This window comes from Falco biarmicus, chromosome 10, assembly GCF_023638135.1.
Source record: "Falco biarmicus isolate bFalBia1 chromosome 10, bFalBia1.pri, whole genome shotgun sequence".
In the NCBI taxonomy this organism is placed as follows: domain Eukaryota; kingdom Metazoa; phylum Chordata; class Aves; order Falconiformes; family Falconidae; genus Falco; species Falco biarmicus.
Genome location: NC_079297.1, coordinates 7,009,861 through 7,029,325, shown reverse-complemented (window position 1 = coordinate 7,029,325; position 19,465 = coordinate 7,009,861). Strand labels below are relative to the sequence as shown.

Sequence of the window (19,465 nt, the reverse complement as noted above, 5' to 3'; positions counted from 1 at the left end):
GACCTGAAGGAATTTTCACTTTGCATTCCAGGTTTGAAACTGGGAATGGAGAGGGATGCATACGTCATGATTGCAGAGAAAGGAGAGAAGCTGTACCAAATGATGATGAGCAAGAAAGTGAACCTTATCAAAGACAGGAGGAGAAAATTAAGTACTGTTCCCAAGTGCTTTCTTGGCAAGTAAGTGGCATTTGAATTGAAAAGGCCCTTTCATACCAATTAAAAGAACAGACTGGATTTTCTGGGGCTGGCATTGTGAGATCAGATCAGATGTGCTTTGATGCAGCTTAATTGAAAAGGCTGATTTATTAAAATTAATCATTGATTTCTATTTATGCCATACACAGGCTGTATAGTGACAGCTCAATCTATTGTACAGTAACTCATAACAGCTGTTGCAAATCAGCAAAAGGAACAAGAAAAAATACCTTAACTCCCACAAGCTCAGGGCTGTTGGTGGCACAACCCGTATCCTCTTTTGTATACGAGCAAATGCTTATCAGGTGATGTTTAAATCCAGCAGAACTGTCCAAGTCTCAGGGTTGAATTTAGAAGTTTCTTGTTTGTCAGGGTAACAGACACAAATGAAATTTTGTGCATCAGGAGTCCTGGTGCATGTAATAAAGTATAGGGCTTTATTGGCTGGAAAACCTCTTTTTCACTTAGTCTAGGTATTACAAAATAATTCTGAAGAATGACATATATGAGGCAGTAGAAGAGAGACCCTGTGGGTGAATCAGATCAGAGATCAGGTACGGTAGCAGTGGAGCTGTTGCAGGAAAATGTCCTGCATGGCACACAGGGAGACACATTAGTTGACATGAGACTTTTCTGCCTCAGCTGTTTATGATTGAAGTGATCAACTGTGGGAGGAAAAAAAGTTCTGAGAGATAGATTATTCATTCATATCCCTTCCCTCCCCGGTCTCTGTAATGGGAGTTTGCAGGCAGCATTCCTTGGGTACAGGGTGTGGAAATGGTGCATTGTCTTTCTGTCTGACGGAAGGCGGTGTGGTAACACAGGCTGGGGATATTTGAGCTGTAAAAAAATTCTTGATTCTTGGAGATTTGGTTGCTTTCTTCTTCACACACACACAGACACCCTACACACCCCCAGTTGATCCTGCTGGATTTAAATTGAAACCTTTAAGCTCTGATTTTTGGAGGCTTGATACAGCATTTCCTATTTTCCGTGCAACAAGAAGCACCAGGTAAGAAACTTAGGTTCTTTCAGGCTGATCTATATGAGCCTATTGTGGATTCTCTAATATTGTGCTTAGTGTGAGGTCTTATCTGGGATTTCCTGCTATTCCTTTTTATTTTAAAATGTCTGTCTTCCTGCATGCTCTGTGATCTGTCCTGCTCATTGCCCTCAGTTTGCTTGACAGCCACCTGAGACTCACCTGACACTCCAGTAGTGAGGACCTGACCTAATGTTGTCAGTGGGTAACTGAGCCCAAAGTGAGATACCTATAGGTATCCTGGTCGCTGACAAAAGCATTATTTCTGCTGATGTTCCATCCTTCCCCACAGAAAATAACTCTGCTGATACCTTTCCAACAGTCACTTGTGGGTACAGTCCCGGGCAACTCAGCTGAGTGCCACTCAATCAGTACAATCCAGTCATGATTTGCACACTTTTTGTATCATTCCTGGAGATTCCCCTGAACAATGCATCTTGGCTGTGACCTGTTCTTTTTTTCAGGTATTCCTGCCTAAGGGAGTCACTGATAACTGTGCTGAGATGTACTTAGTGGTTTTCTGCTACATGCAGCTGAGAGTAACACTAAGGCTGCAAACAATAATCTTTCTCTTGGCCTTTGGATATCAGATAGCATCTAATAATTCAAGAGATATAATGTGTTTGCAGGAAAAAAAGCATAAACTAATCCTAGTATCTTCAGAAATGCCACATTCATTTATTTATAAGGCTGTTATTGAACTTAACTTCAGCAGCTGACTTGCATGAGTGCAATTCCATCTTCCTAGCCACTCTTAGCCGTAGTGGAATTTAGGCACGTGAGTAGTGTACAGTGGGGGACGTGTGTTGGTGCCAGTATGTGTAAATGATATGCTTGCCATGCTTCTTTTCAGCACTGCGCTAAATTGATTGCAAAACCTTGAAACTGTATTGAGCTTGTAATAGAGAGGATCTGTTAACCTCAGGAGATTCCAAACATACCTGATCAGTTTGCACAAACTTGGATGGGTTGGATTTTCCTGTGTGTTTCTGGAGTAGAAACCCAGCTGTTCTAAGTCCCTTAATTTCAGAGGTATAGTTGGGAGATGGTGTCCTGACTTGCATGCCAGATGAGAACTGGGCATGGCACCACTGGGAAGTGAGGTTACTCCCAGTTATACTGGAGTACTGCTTAGGACAAGATGAGGAAACAAGTCAAGCGTTGCCATCCATTTTTTGAGTTGATGCTTTTTTAGCAACAGTCCAGCATATAGCTAAAAAACCTCTTGGTGCACTTTCAGTATTTATAAAGCTTTCAGAGCAGTTACTGATTTTGCTTATGAATCAAATACCACAGAAGTCTTAAAGTAGCTCTTAAAAATACCATCCCACGTTTCTGAGGCTTCAGGGCTATGAGAGTAGTGTTTCCCTTTTTCAGCTCACAATTTCAAATTTTAATAAGATCGCTTTATATTTACAATCCAAATAAACTCCAGGGGTATGGTTCCAAATAAAAGAAGAGGAAAGCTAACAGGGTAACAGTTCCACTGAAGCTTTGGGAAGTGCTGTAAACTGCCGTAGACCCATTGCGCTTGATGGAAAAATGTATAGCAACTGGGTACTTAACATGGTTACGGTCATTGGCCAGCATGTCTGTCATGGGACACTCCACAGAGTGTGTCTTGTATTCTCGGTAATGAGTGTGGAGGATCATTCTTACTTTTCCTCCCTCTGCAGTTTATGTTCTATTTCAGGTTTTAAATGCCTCCAGAAACATTTCAGAATCACTGGAAAACTGAGAAGGAGCTTTCCTTAGGAGATAGTCTGACTCATCGCTACAGTACTCCAGCTTTAGGAGTTTTACAAAACTCCACTGGTTTCCATGGGGTTCCCCTGGCACAGCTGAATAGATTCTGCTGCTTTTTCTACGCTATGACAGTTACAGGGTAGCCCCTCAGAAAACCAAAGTTTTCAGTATTGGAGTTGTTGTTATCCTAAAGGCAAAATGCAAATACTACCTACAGCTTAGATGAGTCAGCTCTGACAAATATGAACAGTCTAAAAATACTTCATTTAGAGCCCACAAGTGGAGGCATGGATACTGGTTGTGATAAGCAGCAACCCTCTGCACATTGGCAAGCACCCAAGTGGTTTATTGAACTCAGATTGGCCATATGTTGCTCTGCTTTCACATATTCCTTTTGTTCTTCTCTATGAATTTAACACATTACTAGTATAATCGCTAATTAACCTGGCAAACATCTCAGCCCCCTAGGGCTTTGGCAGTGCTGTATTCATCAGGCTTGCAATGTCTGTTTTTCTGTACTTACTGTTTCTAATTGAGTAACATCCTACATATCTATCCATTTTTGGCTTTTATTCTTCCCGTATGTGCAGCTCTGCCCATCACCAGAGAGAGGTTTTGTTCTGTGCTGCACGAGCACACAGACTTAGCACCTTTTGTCTATAAATTAGAAGCATCGTTTATGTATCTGCCAGGCACCGACTCCAATAAGTGACCTTAAATTAACCTGTGGGGCTTGTGCTCTCTTTTACTGCTCTGTGCTTGAATTCAGTGTGTTGAATCTTCTTTCCCAAGTCCTACTGTGATTCCATTAAAGCCAATGCAATTACACTGTCTAGAGAGGGAGGCAGGAGGGGCAGAAATCAGACCCAGTGAAGAAAGGTGAGCATATATAACTAAGACTGCGAACACTGCTTGAAGGATAGCTTGGATAGAAGTAGCCGTTTTCCCTACTCTCCAGCTTGTTGTTTTTAAGTTCATCAGTTAACCTTGGTTTCCTTTTCCCCTTGGATGTCTGGGTTGCTCAATAAAACAAGGATTTGCAGCATCTTTATAGATCCAGCCAGATCCTCTTTCCTTTTGTGTGTGTGCTAATTATGATGAGCTAAGGGGAAATGGTGGGAAAAGTCACAGGTAGGATGTCTGGATCTTCTGCAGAGCATTTCCTCAAGAAATGTAGGAAATTGAGCCACCTAGTAGAGGTATCATCACGTACAACAGTTTTCACACTTGGTTCAAGGAGAAAGTCTCCTGTGGTTGGCTGACAACTTTCAGAGGCATGTGTCTGCTTATATTCAGAGCAAAAAAGCTAATTGTTTCTGTTCTGCTTCCCTTTGCAGTGAGTTTGTATCATGGCTCACAGAGATTGGAGAGATAAGCAAACCAGAGGAAGGGGTCAACCTGGGACAGGCACTACTGGAAAATGGAATCATTCATCATGGTGAGTGCTCCACGCCATAAAGAAGTGTCAGATTTCAGTAATGCCCTGGAAATGAGGGTGGAAAACTGACTGCAGCTGTTCACATGACGTTCAAATACTTCCCTGTACCATACCCATCAAATCCTCAAAATACTTAATGACTCCAGGGACTAAGGAGTGGGCAAATTTGTCATGAAAACAGGACTTGTTGGGTATCCTGGAAATGTTTATGCCTGTAGTTACTTGATTTCTCTGCAATATCTCTGTTGCAGACTATATCAGGTATGTATTCCTTTGTACTACATGTGTTTGAAAATCTGTAATGATCAGTAAATATAGTTTTCCATATGAGACATGAGCAATACAGAGGAGAGTTGAGCAGGGCTCTTTTAGAATGGGGCACAGGTACAGTGAGGGGCTACAGACGATGGATCATTCTTTCTAATGAGACTGCTTGTCATAAGAAAAAGAGATGATGGAGGATTTGTTGTGGGATTTGTTCTTTCCAGCTCATTTGGCAAGAATGTCTCTCTTTGAAATAGTGATGCCCCATGTTTCTTCATCATGCCCAGCAGATGACCTTGAAGTGTTGTGATGAGGGGTATTTTAGAGGAGTGGGACAGTGCATACAAGTGTATGACCAAAGCTTGTCTGAAAATTACCTGTCCTGTCTGCGTTTCTGCTAAACTAAGGTCTTTCTCCGGATTATGTTCTTTTAAATTCAGATTTGTCCTGCTGTTTCCTATTGTTTTCATATTATGTTATGCAGGCAGAGCAACATAGTCCTATTCTAGTTAAACAGCAGATGCCCCAATTTCAACATTCAGATGAGTTTAGCTGCAAAATGCACATCAAAGGAATATGGTATATAGGTCTTAAGTCACCAGTGGTCTACATTTCCATACAATCTCTTGGAAACCAATTTAAATAGGGAAGCCATTTAATTAGGCTAGTCGTGCTTTAATCTCTTGATAACTCAGCTCCACAAACTTGTCTTTCAGGTAACAATACCACTGTTAAGAAATGATGTCTTCTTTTTAACACAGAGAAATCTAATATAATCTAAACCTAATAATCTAGTCCTTCCTGCATGTACACTTCCACCCCCAGGTACCAAGACATACTTTCAGGCACGTTCAGACTTTGAAGGGGTTTGAGCGTGAGCTTAGCAGCACTGAACGCTTTTGAGTACTTGGCCCTAACGGTGGCTTTGGACAACTGGAACACTCTGGCTCCAACATGTAGGGATGCGCCTTTAGATGAGGGAATGCTCTTTTGTGCTCACGCCCTTACTTGCCTGTGTTCTGAACATGTACACTTGTACTGTTGGTGCAAATAGCTGTCTTGAGACTTGTTACTTTATGACAAGTGTTCACTCTGCCATATCTTCATACTTGACACTTTCAGCAATGTCCTTTTTCTCTAAACACAGCTTTACAGCTTAAAGAAATTTGTGCTGTTGTATCTACTGCTCCCCTTATTCAAATACCCTGAGTGAGGTGCATCTGGTTTGGTTTTAATGTTACCTTTAGTTAGAGTTCCTGATGTTAGTATCTTCAATGACCATTATTGCCAGACTTTGGAAAGTATTTGCAGTGCTGCATTTACTTAAGGAAATATCCCTTGAGATTTTGATAAATCATTAAACATGAAAGTATCCCATTATGTATCTTGTAACACAGCAAGAACATGGAACTTTGGCACCATAATGCAGGCCTTACCTCGGTTCTATGTTAGGCAATATTTTTTATCTTTTGTTTTCACTTGGCATTACATTACTATCAGGTGAAAACTGCTGATCTCTCAGCCTGCTTGAGAAGCAGGGCCATAGAAAATTGCTAAATGCTGAGCTCTTGTGTTTTATCACTCCGTTTCCTCTGTATCTCCTTTAATTCTGGCTATTTTATCTGGGTGTTGTGGTTTAACCCCAGCTGTCAACTAAGCACCACATAACTGCTCACCCACTTTCCCCTGCCCCAGCAGGAGGGGGGAGATGATTGGAAGAGTGAAAGTAAGAAAACTCGTCGGTTGAGATAAAAGCAGTTTAATGGGGCAGAAGAAGAAAAAAATAATGATGAAGATAATAATGATAAAAGAATATACAGAACAAGCAATGCACAATGCAGGTGCTCACAGCTCGCCAACTGATGCCCAGCCAGTTCCTGAGCAGTGGCCCCCGGCCAGCTTTCCCCCCCAGTTTATATACTGACCATGACGTCATGTGGTACGGAACATCCCTTTGGCCAGTTTGGGTCAGCTGTCCTGGCTGTGTCCCCTCCCAGCTTCTTGTGCCCCCCAGCCTCCTCGCTGGCAGGGCACGAGAAGCTGAAAAATCCTTGACTTAGTATAAACACTGCTTAGCAACAACTAAAAATATCAGTGCGTTATCAACATTACTCTCATCCAAAATCCAAAACACAGCACTGTACCAGCTACTAGGAAGAAAATTAACTCTATCCCAGCTAAAACCAGGACACTGGGACTGCTGATGTGGAAGTTCTGGTAGCTGTCACAGAGAGCAGAAATGATCAGAACCTGATCTGCTGTGTGCCAGATACAAAAGATGCTTTCTGCAGACTCAATCCTAAATTGGATTTCGAAATACAAAATCCAGAGCATGCAGACACTGAAAGAAGTCAATATAGAGATTCCACTGTATACAAAAGGATATACACCAGATCCTGCAAATTTTTATTCTGTGAAATTAAGGAAAAATATCACCAAAAGCAGGAATCTTAATTAAAGACCAGGATGCCCTATGTAATGAGGGAAGGTCTTAAGAATTTCTGGTCTCTGGCTTCTAAATTGTTACCGTGCCCGCTCTGCAAGGGGCAGACTAATTCTCCAACCGAGTCCTAGTACTTCTGCATCTGCTTAATACAGTTTAATTATCTTTAGCCATCCACTGCAATGAGTTTTCTCAGGTTAATGAAACTCAGGCTAAGATGCATCTTAAACAGCATAAATCCATATTTTTTCTCAGTTCATCAAATGCTGTGCCTACACTATGAAATACTGCATCCAAAGTATTCAGGGCCGCTCCAGCACAAAGATCTGGCCATGATTTTGTTATGTTGGCAAAGGCAGGAAAGATGACAGTGGCTAAGCTACAGCACCTTATCTGCTGTCTGCTTTGGTTGCTCTTCTCTAGATTTTCTCCTTCTTTACACAGTTGTAACTAGTCTCCATTAAACTAGGCTGTGAACAATGGTGTTTCTGTACTACACACTAAAATCTTATTACTTTGAAATTTTTTTATTACTTATTTTGAATTTGAACAGTTGTTGGCGCTTTTTACTTAAAATTACCACTTCCTTATGAATCAGTGAAACATGATTTCTACTAGTTACTAAACTACTATCTTTGGTGTGAGGATTTCCCACCTCCATGCTCTATTGAAAGTATTTACCTTAGAACAGAGACAGGTAAACCTACGTATAATTGGATATAGACTTCAACCCTCTTCCAGTCTGGTGCATTGGATAAATCTGTTTGACACTGGATATGCTTTTTAACTCTTTTCTGCTTTTGGCCAATGCTTCTTTTGAAATGGTTCCTTAACACACTGAAACATCTTTCGTGTCCTTGTCTTCAAAGCCCATCAGTATATACAGTACCTAATAAGACTTTAACTGCCCTGCTGTGGAATGGCTATTCTGGATGAAAAAGCAATCTCTCAATAATACTACTTAATTTCTAGAGGGAACTCACCCCTAGAATACCTCTAACAGCTGTAGTTCCTCCCACCAGCATGCTTCTCCTTTTGGAGTTGCAGAACTTCAGGCCACTGCAGAAATTACTTCAGTGCTGCAGTAACTGTTGTGGGAATTTGCAAGCACTTCCTTCAAAAGCTATTGAAAAAAGTCAGACGGTTCCAATTACCTTCACTAGGACTGTTTCCAGAGCCTTATGCAAATTGAATCTGGTGCAAAAGGAAGAAATTCCATTTTTATTGGAGCTGCAGTGTTTTAGAAAACTGCTTTTGTTGGTGGGGCTATTCAGAAATGCGCGTAACCATGTTTGTACACAGGGGAAATTTGAAGAGCTGAGTCCTCTCTTCAGGAGGTGATAGATACCAGCAAATACTTAGGTGTAGACATGCCAACTGGCCTATGAAGAACATGACAGGGGAGAAAAGACTGATTTTATTTATCATACTGGTGTTTTAGTTTCAGATAAACACCAGTTTAAGAATGAGCAGGTGATGTACAGATTTCGCTATGATGATGGAACGTACAAGCCAAGAAGTGAATTGGAAGACATCATGTCCAAGGTTTGTATTATCATTCTTAGTTGGAACCTTGTGATTTGCATTAAAAGAGTTTGCTCTACCTCTGAATGTCATTGACCTGTCATATAGGAGATCTCTAATGCTGTTAAACTTTGTTGTATTAAGCTATCCATTCTAATGCCATAGAAGACATACATTCACCCCAGAGAGAGGAAGCAGAGCTTAGCAATAAATAACAATGCAGTTGTGACTGCACCCAAGACTGCTGATTACAATGCTAATATAGTAACAAAAGATCTTAAAAGAAAACAGCAAGCCGTAATACTGCATGTCTGCTGAAAATCTGGGCATTATGGTTCAGGGAGATAGAAGAGATCAATATTTAACTGCTGTTCCTGATAATTATATGTCGAATGAGTTCTGTTGATCCCGTATCTGCCCACATACCTTTTAATAAATTGGATTTCTTCTTATGGACAAAAGTTCATGGGTTAATTGTGAGGAAGGATTAATGGAGAAAATGTTGGAATGGAGGTGATTAGAGATAAAAGTACAGATTTTTGGCTTCTGGAGGCAGGGAAAGAAGAAAGATTTGTTTGACAAAGAGGACAAGGGAACTGTTTTGAAAAACAGTTAATCAATAGATAATTCCAGTTAAGTAGAGACATCAGTGTCCAGGTTTTGCCAGCCTTAGCTAGTCAGTGTTCTTTTGAAAAGGAAAAAGCTGATAATACCATGCATCTTTCCTTTTTCAGGGTGTGAGGCTCTACTGCCGACTACACTGCCTTTATACTCCAGTGGTAAAGTAAGTTCCCCTTCATGATCCCCTTGTATATATTTTCTGGCTTTGTTAAAAGGATGACACATTACTATTGAAATCTGTATTCTTTCTTATTATGAACAGTAATTTTCTGCATCTTCTTGTCTCTTTCACTACCCTTCTATTTCCACAGTTTAGATCTTCAGTTGTACTTTTGCTGGAGGATGTTGGAACTGGGTTCTGGGAGAGTGAAAGGCTAGTGTTATAGTCTTCCTGACATTTGCTTCCTCTATTAGTTCATGAGAGCTGTTAGCATGACAAAAGTTTGTTTGTTTACTTTGGCATTTTATGTGAGTTAAAGTGGGTGTGATTAATAAGAGACTACTGATTCAGGGCAGATTGTGTGACGTGATTGTAGCTGCTCTATTATTTGGATTATAGAAAACGTAAACAGATGCTAAAATAATGTAAACATATTCCAATGTGATGCTAGGATTCTTTAATTCAAAGCACCCTAAACAAAAAAAACCTAATCTGAAGTAGAATAAAACCTGAAGCTGTAATTTGAAAAAACCCTGACAATTTTGGGCAAAATCTTCAGTACTTGGATCTGTATAAATAAATACTAAAGACCTGAGATAATCTGCAAGTGCTAGTTAACTCTCTTCCCAGATCCCAGGAGATGATTTTCAGATGTTGTTGCCTTACTGTGACATCAGATGAACATTTCTGGCCTATAATGGAAACCACCCTGAACCATGTAGGTGTTCTGTTTAGGTGTTTGTGGTTGAAAATCAGGCATTTTCACTTAGGAGTACTTAATTTTTACATACAAAAAACTGATGAAGAAGAAAAACAAGCCTTTGGTGGGCATGGCTGGAGTCCCAAATTCGACAAAACTGACCTTTTGTCCCCAGCTTGTACAGCTGATGTTTCACTGAGATGCCGTTGTCATTCTAAAAGGAGCTGCAAAGACAGTTACAGTTAATCAGACATAAATTTGCCTAATTAGATCTCTAGGGTTTTTTCTCCAGAACAACTGTTGTACAGTAGTACGGATTTCAGTTAACCTGCCTAAAGGGTATGGAGAGAGCAGGAAAGCATGATGCAGCTGTTGGTAGGCAGAATGGTTATGTATATGCATGCGTGTATTTGCACATACACATTTCAGCCCTTAAGATGGCAATTCACATGCAGAACAGGTAAGTGAGGCTTAAAAATTTTCACTGACCTCAGGGTACCCACAAACTGAAAGGGGTGTAGTCTTACAGTTTAGGGAATCAGCAAGGACAAAATAACTACCATAGGCCTGTCTTGTGGTGTTTTATCAGTGTGCTATTTTTGTAATAGAATCAGGATTCATCTGTGTTAGTGACTGCATGAATCCAAACTGTGTATGACCAGTGAAAAATAGCAGACTGTCAGAAGTTTTAGGATCCTTCTGTATAGACTTAACATTCTCAGTATGTTTAGGTTCTTCTTCCCACCATTCTCTTTCCTACTTACTCTTCCTTTTATGTCCCTGTTAGAAAACTGGTATCTCCTAGGCTGTCATCCGCTTCTTGTCATGTCTTTTTGCTTCTGACAAGCCTAATGTTAGCCTAAATGAACTAGCTTTTAGCCAAGTTAGTTGTGCAAAACTTATTACTTTGTGCTGTGCCTTTGGCCTGCTGCTTTATCTGGCATTTTCAGACTGCTGATCCCTGCAATCATGCTAGCAAGGTGATGAAGCCTACTTTTTCTGGTGCAATCTTCCTTCTAGAAAATCGGGAAAACTGCTTGGAGTAGCAGGTTCATGTGCCAAGAGGATCTGGAGGAATTATAAAATTCAAAATTCAGTTACTTGGTTGACAACCTTGGGACATAATTTTGCTTAGTCATCTTCCCTGGAAACCTGGGAGTTTCCATGTAGCCTTTGCCTTTATAATTTTCTTTAAGTAAACTCTTACACTGATGTACTTTGAGGGCAAGATGGTATACCCTGCTGGAAATAAAGCATGCTGCTTTGGGGGTTGATATATAAAAAGTAAAACATTTTGGAAAAAAATCTTAGATGTGGAGAAGGTTCTGAATACATCCGTGATCTACTTTGGGGAAGTTGTGAGGGTGGGAGTACTTGCTCCCACTTACATGTGTGATGGACGGTACTTCAGTACATAGATAGGCTAGACCCAGTGAAGAACGTTTTATTCCTCTAACTCCTGTGAGGCAGCAAGATTCTGCCAAAATTTCAATGGTTCCCACATTCATATTTGACTATTCACCTGCAGCTCATGGTTCTGGATAACTTTCTATGATTCATTCTCTACTCCTGTTCAGGCTAGATTGAAATGGGGGGGAAAAGTCAGTGAACTAATGTTGAAATATTAATACCTGACAAGCATTTAAGTACAAGCAGTGAAAGACTAGGCCTTGGACCAAGATGCTGATGCCAGCTCAGTCAAAACTCTAGCTCAATGTCAGCATCTGTATGAAAACGTTGGGAGTTGCTTCTCACAGTCTGGAAACCCCTACTCATTCGTACTCAATATTTTAATGCTTTCCTTTATTGTTTGACATTTCAAAAGCACATTTTCTCAAGATAAGACTGTGAGAGGGGAAAAAACTGCCCAGAATACTCCCACAGCTTTGTGCTGGATTTAGCACATTACTGGAAGACAAATTGAAAAATGTGTGTAAGCACTATGAGGAAAGCTCTTGTTCTGAGGACATGTTTCTGGAAATGCTGGTGGGGGTTTTTTTGCTTGTTTTATTTTGGGGTTTTTTTCTCCCAAGATCTGAAAGTCCTGCTTTCCTTTATAATTTCTCACACCCTGCGTTCTGCAAACACACAGGCATTTCTGCTGCATTTACTTACAAAAGCCAGTCACAACGTGTTTGTATCTGTAGATGATTAGTGAAAGGAACATGAGCACGATGAATTTTAGATGGTGGTTTGATGTTAGATTTTTTGAAAAAAATAAATGTCAAATAGTGTGGTGCTAATGAAAGAGGCTGATTTGACAGAACTGAAGAAAAGTGTTCTCTTGAGCTGCCGTATAGATACATCCGGACAGTGAAACAGTCACAGTGGCTGTGAAAGTTTGCTTCCACAGTCATGCCAGTGGACCTCAAGCTTGAAATAGAAGGACCACCTCCGAGGGTGAGAGAGGAATTAATTCTTCATAGCCCATTCAGCGTTTGGCCTCTCTACTGAGACTCTCAACAAGAGCGAGCCAATTAATGCAAATTAATTGTGGTAATGGCTTTTGTGATGTGGAGCTAGGAACTGGATCGAGACCATGAAACTTTATTCACACAGGCCAGTAAACAGCCTTAAAATGGAAAGAGCTTTTCATTCTCTCTTGAGCTGGATTAAATCCAGTGACCTGGAGGTGAAAGGTGTTTGAGCCCAATGTCCTAAGCCACACAGTCCTCTTATATTTGTATCAAAATTCTTTAGAAGTATTTTATGAAGGACTAAAAACATCAATTATCTCCATGGCTCTGAGAAGAGGAATGGAAGAAAACTGCAAAAAGCAGCAAGTTACAATAGGGTTTCTTTTCCTAATTTCAGGAACAGTGCTGCTGTCTACAAGGACTGTGTGTGCGATGGTGCAAGTTGTGTTACAAGACCTAAATACAACACTTCTTTTTTTATTTACAATGGCTGAAATTATCTAATGCCATAAAAGAACACTGTGTGCTCTATTTGTATCTGGCTACTCTGTGATATTTTGCTAAAGGAAGTAAAATCTGAGCAGGTGCAGAGAATCAGGAAAATCTGTCTTGACAGAGTAGGCTAGAAGGTGCTTAATTCAGTGAGCCTAACAAGGAAGGGGCAGAGAGGGAGTATGTAGGGTCACTGTTGATGAATACGTTGATGGGTAAATACTAGAGAAGTATTATTTAAGCTTATAGATGGGGCTGCCACAGAGCCAGTGACAGTAAACTGGGCGTGAATGGATTAGGATGGAAACTAGAAGATGACTTCCAGCCAGAAGAATGTGATTTTCAGGTGAATGGATGGTGGCAATATTCTAACATGAGTTAAAGCAGCAGCTCAGTACATTTGCAAAAAGAATGCCCTGGTTGCCTCTGGCAAGAATGTGAGCTCACTGAAGATGGCTTGAAACAACATCTAGAGAAATTTGAAATAATACTGCTCTGTATTGATCTGAAATATCTTCCTAATTCAAGTTGTTAGAAAAGTTTAAAAACTAGTCCTTTCTTCTAGAGAGCAAGGATATCTGCTTCTTAGGTTTTATTTATTTGTGATTGGGAGTCTATAATTTTTTTACCTGTCTGTAATTCTTTTTCTTTCCTCAACTTGTTAATAGTAGGTCCCAATAGTATATGTACATCTGTAGTGTAAAAGAAGTGTTTACCTTTTTGTCCCGATTTTCCCTCTATTCTCTTTCTTAATTAGAGACCGCGACTACCACCTGAAGACCTACAAATCAGTAATCCCTGCAAGTAAACTAGTGGATTGGCTTATTGCACAGGTAAGAAACGTTACGATACTGCTGTCTTTGACAAGGAGCTTAATTTTTCAGTTCCATTTAAAAGTAAATAAAATGCAGTTATTTAGAGAATATTTCAACATAATTAAACATATTCTGATTCTTTGAATTTATAATCTTACACTTTATTGTTCATTTGGTGAAATCTTGTTATTTGGCAGCATAAAGAGGAATAAAGATCTTTGGAATAAAGTTCTTTCCTAGCCCTAGGAGTGGTGAACTGATGGTTCTTGGGGACCTTTTCTATTTCTTGGGATTTTTGGAAGATGTTTAAAGCAGTGTTGGTCTCGTTTAATCTAGTGTAGGTGTGGTACAGTTTTATTAAAAAAGGAATCAGAGTTTAACACCAACTACACCAATGTCTTTAGAAAGTGTAGTATCCCCACATTTACCTTGTAATTTACAGAGAAGCACCTGTAGCTTGGGAAATGAAAAATTTAGCTTTGATGGTGTAAAGCAATCTAAAGGGAGAGTGTGCCATGTTGCTCACTGTCATAGAGTCAACTGTACGTTCTGGTTTTGTCTTAAATGATGGTCTGATTCACAATCGCATTAAGTCCTATACTGCCAAAATGACATAAAGGGAAGCTGGTTTGAATGAGAATCTGGCCTCTGACAACCAGGGATGTTGTGTTTCAGAAACGTTTCCTGCAATTGCATTTGACGTCCTCTTACATTAATAAGATTGATATGATTGAAGGTTGTTCTGTGCCAAATAACTGAATGAGAATGGAGTAGTCAATTGTTTTCCTGTTAAGAGCATAGAGGAGAGCAAGGATATTAGTAGTGAGGCTGTCATACCAGTTACACGTGATTTAACTGGGTCTTCTTCATGGAAAGCTGAGGGGGGAAAAAGAAGTCTGCTTTTGCCAAAGAGGAGCGATGTAATCAGGCCAATATAATAGTTAATCATAGAGCTGTAGGCAGTAGAAAGACTCAGATAGCAAAGTAAAGTATCAGCTCTTGGTCTGGAAAAGGTCGCTCATTTTCTTCCCCGTTTTTCTTCATTCTGGTAGGTTAATGTGGCTGTTAGTTCTCCTGTTTACTGAACTTTACGTTAAGATTGAACCAGACTGTACTAAAGGCAGATACAGAAGTCTTTTTAATTTATGTTGTGTATATGTGTGCATATGTACGTGTATTACAGATGCATAGATGAGGGAAACATCATCTGAGCTCAGTTAAAGGAGAACATTGTTAAACATTTAAATCACCATCTATGACTTAGATGAATTCCTGTCTGTGTGGCTAAATCAATCTTTGCTCATAGATCCTTACAAATAGTAATTTTCATGGAGGTTTGCTTGGTGTTTTCATACTACATTGAGCTGTCTTCTAGCAACCATTAATACTTGGCCATACTAGCCAACAACAGCTTTTAGTGGGAGCTAACAAATACTCAGCTGTTTGCAGAGTAGTTAATTTATTTAACTGCTCAAATATCTATCTTTCGGTTTAACTTTAGGCTTCTCTTCTTGAAAATCTTGCTTATGGTATCTGATCTGATAACTACCTGTTACACAAAAATGCTGGGATGTATTTGTTTCTGCTTCTGACAACCAGTTTACATTGTGATTTTTGTTTAGAAATGGCACACAGAAAAAGTGAGGACTGTTGTTTCTGTTCGATTTAGTGATGTAGGGATGACTGTCTTGAAGGATAGTTTCTCTCATTTCTGTTTGCAATTTAGGCTATAAATGCAAGTGGGAGCCCTTGCCAATAAGAAAACTGTTTTTAATTTTCTTGACCTTTACAATATTCATAAGACTGAACAGAGCAAAAGAGTGAGAATGTTTTTTATAATCAAAGAAATGGTGTCAGTTGTACTTTGTACCCTCATCCTCCCATCTGGAAATTGTTGGCTATTATACTCTGGCAAGAGATAAGTTGGCAATGAGGCTAAATCTTGTGTACAATTCAACAGTTGTATTCAAATGTGATATATGTTGTTATCCCCTATGTATTGTATGCATTCAGAGCCTTATTGTTGCATGTGCAGTGCATTTGTGGCTCTGTAGACATCAGGGGTCTGCAGGAGCTGAGCATCACTGACTGTCGGATTTATTAATAAAGTGCCCTGTGATATGCTAGCACAGGTCATTCACTGTAAGGGAGTTTTTGCACGTGAGAGTGGGTGGTCAAGCAATTTCCTAACAACTTGGAGATTTAGTGCTGAATTTGCTTGATGTCTTTTTATTGTTTGTAGCTCTTCACAATAGCTGGATCCTATTGCAGTTATCCACGCAGTATGTCTCAGGGAAGTTGTGCATGAGACTAAAATAAAGCATGAGGGATGATGGTGGAGAGAAGCACGTCTGAGCATGTGCCGGTCGGAGATGGAAGTGTTCATGCCTCTTCTAGAGGCACAGGGTCAAATCCTGGAAACCATAACGCTGTATCAGTTTCCTGTAGGCATTACTTTAGTGACCCTTTGAATGTAACAGAGAAATGGTTACAGCAGTAGAGTCTGAGAGGAGAACTATCTGATCCTTATCCATGGATTTACACTGAAAGTGTCTGTGAATTATATTATAGTCTCTATATATATTTAGAGGTAATCCTTGAGGGGAGGGGGCTCATTCTTCCATTGAGTCTGGACCCTCTCAACTTCATTTTACAACCTAGTATTTCTCTGACTACTGATAGGCTGCGGACAAAGAGTAACACAGACCTCACTTACCAATGTCAGAGCTCTTGTACTTCACAGAATCTCAGGTGGTGCTGGGGGTGCACTAAAAGGCTGAACGGCCACTAAACCAGTACTTCTGTCATCTGGCTGAAGATTTATATCCAGACCTCCAGAACTTATCTGTGATAAAACACAGACCATTATTAGGGCTTTAGACATCATGGCATTAGCTGAACTAGACAACAACAATAATAGTAATGGTGGAAGTAATTATTTATTAATTATCTACAATAATTATAGTCATATAATAATATAAGATTAACAATTATAATACAATAATTATGATACTATAAATACATAACGCAATGTTGTATTATATTATTATATTATGAGTAATAATAGTAATAGTGTGCTCTGGGCATGATTCTTGACTATGGTACTGTCTGTAAACTTGCTAAAATTCTGCTGATTCACATTCAGTGATTATATTTGAATAAACCTAAATTATCTTGTCAAAACTAGTGTATCTAGTTTCCCATCCAATTTCTACATGAAAAAGTTATGAGAAAGCCATTTTGTCAAAATTGTTAGTGGTTCTTTGTTAAGATTTTTGTTACTGCTTTCATTGTATTTGGACAAACTACTACATAACATTTAGTACTTGCAGGTGAGCTGAAATGACCTATTTTTAAGTTACATTTTATAATTAGAGAATGCTGTTTTGCTAATGAAATCTTTTGAGGCCAAGTTAACATCATCGGAAGTAGTCAAGTCTGGTTCAGAGCTTTCGTACGCGAAGATTTTGCTGCCTACAAAAAAGTGGATTCCTAAAGGTTAAGAGAGTAACATTAGAAGGCATTTCTACTCCAGTTTATTTACAGTTGAAAGAATAAATCACATTTTTAAGTCCCAGCCTCTTTAGAGGATAAATGGGTAGTTTATTTTAAAGTAACACAAAGTGAGTGTTGAGAGTTGTCGCATGACTGGATGTTGAAAATGAGGAAAGACTTGAAATTAGTTTATAGTAAAAGTTAAACTTCAGGTTTATTAAACCCCTTTTCTTGTCTTTCTTTCCGTGGTTACATAATCATACAGTCCCTCCAGAACTGCTTTGGTCTTTTTCCTGCTAAGACAGCAGTCTTTAGTTCTTCATTTGTAAATGTCATGCCTTTTTTTTTGCTCTCAGAAAGTCTCTTCAACAAGAGCCAGTAGTGCTGCTGATTGGCACGTGCTGATCCCGGTTTATCCTGTATTTAAATAGTATCTTCACACCATAATGATTGTTCTTTGCCAGTATTTGCCTGGCAAATAGCTACGGCTCTCCTTAGTAGGACTTGAAGTAGGGCTGATGTTCTGCTGACAAGATCAGAGGGCTCTTGGCCTGCAGGCTGGTTTGCTTAAAACAAGGTCAGTACGCTACTCTGCAGTTGCTGCTAGAGCTTCAGGATATCTAGTTCTCCAGATGGAGGGGGAAAAAGGAGGTGTGACACTTGCATAGGATACAGACTCTAATTTAGCAGGCCTGAAAGTAATATGCCGAAATGCTCCTCTGCCAGAGCAGCAGGTCCCCTGCCTGCTGAAATGAGCTGACCAACTGCTCTGGGTGAGATAGCAGGTCCCAGGTTCTCTTGTCTGGGGGCTGGGAAGCAGGTAATCCTGCATCAGGTGACCAGTGTTGACAGTGTTTTTCATCTGAGTAAGACCAATCAATTAGTGCCTGCTGATTTTTACGAGCGCTATTTAGAACTTACATGTCTGCCTAAGAAGTACAAGCAGCATGTTTGTAAAGTCTTCACTTGTGACTGCAAATTAGCAGCTATGTAGAGAAAACAAAGCATTTCTTGTATTTAATTGAATTATAGATGCAAAAGTTAATGCTGCCATTTCAGGTAAATTGCTAAATTTGCAAGTCACCTTTGGTACGTGTTTTGAAATACTACACTCAAGGCTTCAGGTAGTGAGAAACCGAAGTCTTTGTTCACAGGTCTGTGTGAGAAAAGAATGCCACTGCAGCTTTAACCAGCCTGACCTTTGGAGTTCACATACACTGGGTTTACTCAGGGGTTTTGTCCTTTGGTTGAATATAGATAAGATCTCTCAACTTCTTTCTCTTAAGAATGAGTTTTATTGTCTGTGGCTAATGGGTCCTAAAGTCCAACACTTTGATTGCAAATGAAACGTCTACATTGAGATGCTATTGTGTCCCTTTGTGGGTTAAACAGCTACTTTCCAGAATTCTGGTCTTTGTCGTCCTGGTTCCTGTAGGAGGCAAGAGATGCTATATATAGGAATAAATGGGATTTGGGCAGCGGGTAGCAATTTTAATTTCTTGCTATTGTTCCCTACAAAGAGCATCCTGCTAATTTCAGAGCCCCAAGCTATGCAGTGGGGAAGTGGAATAATTTAGCTTAGGAAGTAGTCTGAGATGTAATATTTATCCTCTTGTTTCTAGGGAGACTGTCAGACTCGGGAGGAAGCTGTCGCACTGGGTGTTGGACTCTGCAATAACGGCTTCATGCATCATGGTAATGCATCAATATTACTTCCCACAACCAATTAAAGGAGCTCTTACTTCAGTCAGATGAGCTGACTGTCTGAAAATCCCTTTTCTGTAGGCTCTGCCATACATGCTGACATATATACAATTGCAGGCATCACAGCAGGTCCTTCTGAAAAGCAGCCTTTAAGTTTATACAGAATGTGGAAGCCTAGTGCCTTCCCAAGGGAATCCCCTTGCTAGTAGTTGCGTTGAGCCCTGAAGTGATTAGACAAGCCAGAAGGCGCATGTTTTTTCAGTGCGTCTCTTGCACAGCCATCAGACCAATGCAGAAGCCAAGTACTGCTCTGAAATACCACCAAGAAATGTCAGGTACAAAGTAAAATTGCCTAGTTCTTGCCACGTCGACAACAAGCACAGTGCTCAGTGCTGAATCTCTGAAGC

General features: G+C 39.9%; 1 protein-coding gene across 2 annotated transcripts in view; it reads left to right on the top strand.

The window, feature by feature from the left end:
* Positions 1-19,465, top strand: part of PREX1 (phosphatidylinositol-3,4,5-trisphosphate dependent Rac exchange factor 1) — a 165,197-nt gene that overhangs the window by 107,899 nt on the left and 37,833 nt on the right. For both annotated transcript variants that reach the window (XM_056353309.1, XM_056353308.1), the window contains exons 10-15: positions 32-179; positions 4,323-4,423; positions 8,572-8,675; positions 9,389-9,438; positions 13,802-13,877; positions 18,977-19,049. In XM_056353309.1, the coding sequence (XP_056209284.1) occupies positions 32-179; positions 4,323-4,423; positions 8,572-8,675; positions 9,389-9,438; positions 13,802-13,877; positions 18,977-19,049 (552 nt within the window). The remainder of the gene's footprint in view (positions 1-31; positions 180-4,322; positions 4,424-8,571; positions 8,676-9,388; positions 9,439-13,801; positions 13,878-18,976; positions 19,050-19,465) is intronic.